The sequence below is a fragment of the Lucilia cuprina genome, chromosome 6 (assembly GCF_022045245.1).
Source record: "Lucilia cuprina isolate Lc7/37 chromosome 6, ASM2204524v1, whole genome shotgun sequence".
Classification (NCBI taxonomy): domain Eukaryota; kingdom Metazoa; phylum Arthropoda; class Insecta; order Diptera; family Calliphoridae; genus Lucilia; species Lucilia cuprina.
The window spans coordinates 3,929,708-3,931,793 of record NC_060954.1 but is presented as its reverse complement, the minus strand read 5'-3'; the positions used below and the strand labels follow the sequence as shown (position 1 = coordinate 3,931,793).

Sequence of the window (2,086 nt, the reverse complement as noted above, 5' to 3'; positions counted from 1 at the left end):
CTATAGTCCAGTCTATAGTCTAGTCTATAGTCCAGTCTATAGTCTAGTCTATAGTCTAGTCTATAGTCTAGTCTATAGTCAAGTCTATAGTCTAGTCTATAGTCTAGTATATAGTCCAGTCTATAGCCTAGTCTATAGTCTGGTCTATAGTCTAGACTAGTCTAGTCTGTAGTATTGTTTATATTCTAGTCTCTAGTTATGCTATCGCTCATATGTTACGAACCAACTGACAAATCATGATCTCCCACATATGCCATTATAGTATTCGAATCCGGATGGGCACGAGTACAGTGGGCAGCCGTTATAATATGACGAGGACTAACTAAAAAAACACATTGCCACTTTAATAAATAAAGCTTATATCCTTAATCATTGCTCACTTATATTGCCTCCACAAAATACCCTTTGAGGAGATGTAATATCTCTCAATGCCACCATTGAGGGAAATTCATTGCGTAAAGTTTCCTGACCGTTAGCTATGCGTGTCCCCATTGACCAACCACAATTACAGGGTGCTCTTCTGGCGCGAGCTTGACAATTAAAACGACCACGTAAACGAGTATTTGAGCGTGATGAAGAATAAGCCAAAGCGATGGAACGGAAGTTTGAAATTCTAGTGATTTGAGTATTACGACAAAAACGCTGAGCATCACGAAATTGTAAATCACCATCCAGTGATAGGAAAAAATATTCAGAATCACAGTTATTGGGAACCACTTCGAAGTAGCAGGTTAAAATAACCACATGATCTCTGGGAGCCGTTACACGATGTCGACAATTTGAGCCCGGCTGGTAGGCATTTGGATAATTCGGAGAGGTTATATTGATTACATGACGTTCGGAGAGAATTTGATAATTCATAGAAATGCATTGTCGTTGGGATTGTGTTAGATCTACTAAATGTATGAGTAGTAGCAAAAAGCCTACAACAACAATTGGAAATTTATTAATGAGTGAAATAATGTTTAATATTTATTACCTGTTTTATTTTTAGTAAAATTGTTCAACATTGTTTTCGATCAGTTAAAAGATAACTGTTTCGTTTTAAAACTTTTTCAGGCTATAAGTCAATTTCGTTATTTATTTGCTTCAGTCTCTTATCTTTTTACAATAAATTGCTCAATTTGTATTTAAACAAAAATTAAAATAAATACTGTTGTAACACTTTCAGTTTAGTCAGTTTAAGTAAATAATTTAATTGGTCAAGGGTCTAAGAAATGTTTCAAAATCTAAGGGTGTTCAGAGAATTAATAAATTTGTACTTTAAATGATCATAAAAACATACATTTTTATGGTATAAAAAATTCTTTATTATTTCCATATTTAAAATATGGCCATTTATACAAAAATTAACATAAATAGTAGAATCAAAAAGACTTAAATTAACACAAATTTTTGGTATACTCTTTCTTAATACAGATAAATAAAAAATATACATTATATAACTACATGCTAACATTACAGGTTGAATAACCGGTATTTTGCTTAATCCACGACAAAAATGAAGTAATTCGTGTATTTACTCCAGTGGGATTACCACCTTGACCACATCCCTTACCAAAACTTATAATGCCCAATATGAATTGACGATTATATTTATATACCACTGGACCGCCAGAATCAAATTGACAAGAATCTTTATTAGTGCCCGTAGTATCATAAGTACATATTTGACTTGGGTAAATAGTAGTTACACCCTGATAGGCCTGTTGGCAGGCATTATTATCTTGTATCATCAAATGAACCTTTAACAAAGTTGCGGAAGTGGGACCAGCGAAAGAAGTAGTACCCCAACCAATGACATCAACATAATTATAGGCAAAGTTGTTGTTTCTACAAAATGTTTTTAAAAAATGAACTTATTGACAAGTTTCAATATAATGATATTTTTAAAGTCACTTGACTACTCTATAATCTAGTATATAGTCTAGTTTGTAGTCTAGTCCTTAGTCGAGTCTATAGTCTAGTCTATAGTCTAGTCTATAGTCTAGTCTATAGTCTAGTCTATAGTCTAGTCTATAGTCTAGTCCATAGTCTAGTCCATAGTCTAATCTATAGTCTAGTCTATAGTCTAGTCTATAGTCTA

At 33.0% G+C, this 2,086-nt stretch overlaps 2 protein-coding genes across 2 annotated transcripts in view; both read right to left on the bottom strand.

Moving 5' to 3' along the window:
* Nucleotides 1-215: 215 nt before the first annotated feature.
* Nucleotides 216-1,010, bottom strand: LOC111683877 (venom serine protease 34). Its single transcript, XM_046955737.1, has 3 exons — nucleotides 980-1,010; nucleotides 381-923; nucleotides 216-322 (listed from the first exon to the last, which is right to left on the bottom strand). The coding sequence occupies exons 1-3, from the start codon at nucleotides 1,008-1,010 to the stop codon at nucleotides 216-218; spliced, it is 681 nt and encodes a 226-aa protein (XP_046811693.1).
* A 435-nt stretch (nucleotides 1,011-1,445) lies between these two features.
* LOC124421027 (proclotting enzyme-like) overlaps nucleotides 1,446-2,086 on the bottom strand; it is a 1,009-nt gene continuing 368 nt past the window's right edge. Inside the window, exon 2 of the mRNA XM_046955736.1 lies at nucleotides 1,446-1,833. Within this exon, the coding sequence (XP_046811692.1) occupies nucleotides 1,446-1,833 (388 nt within the window). The remainder of the gene's footprint in view (nucleotides 1,834-2,086) is intronic.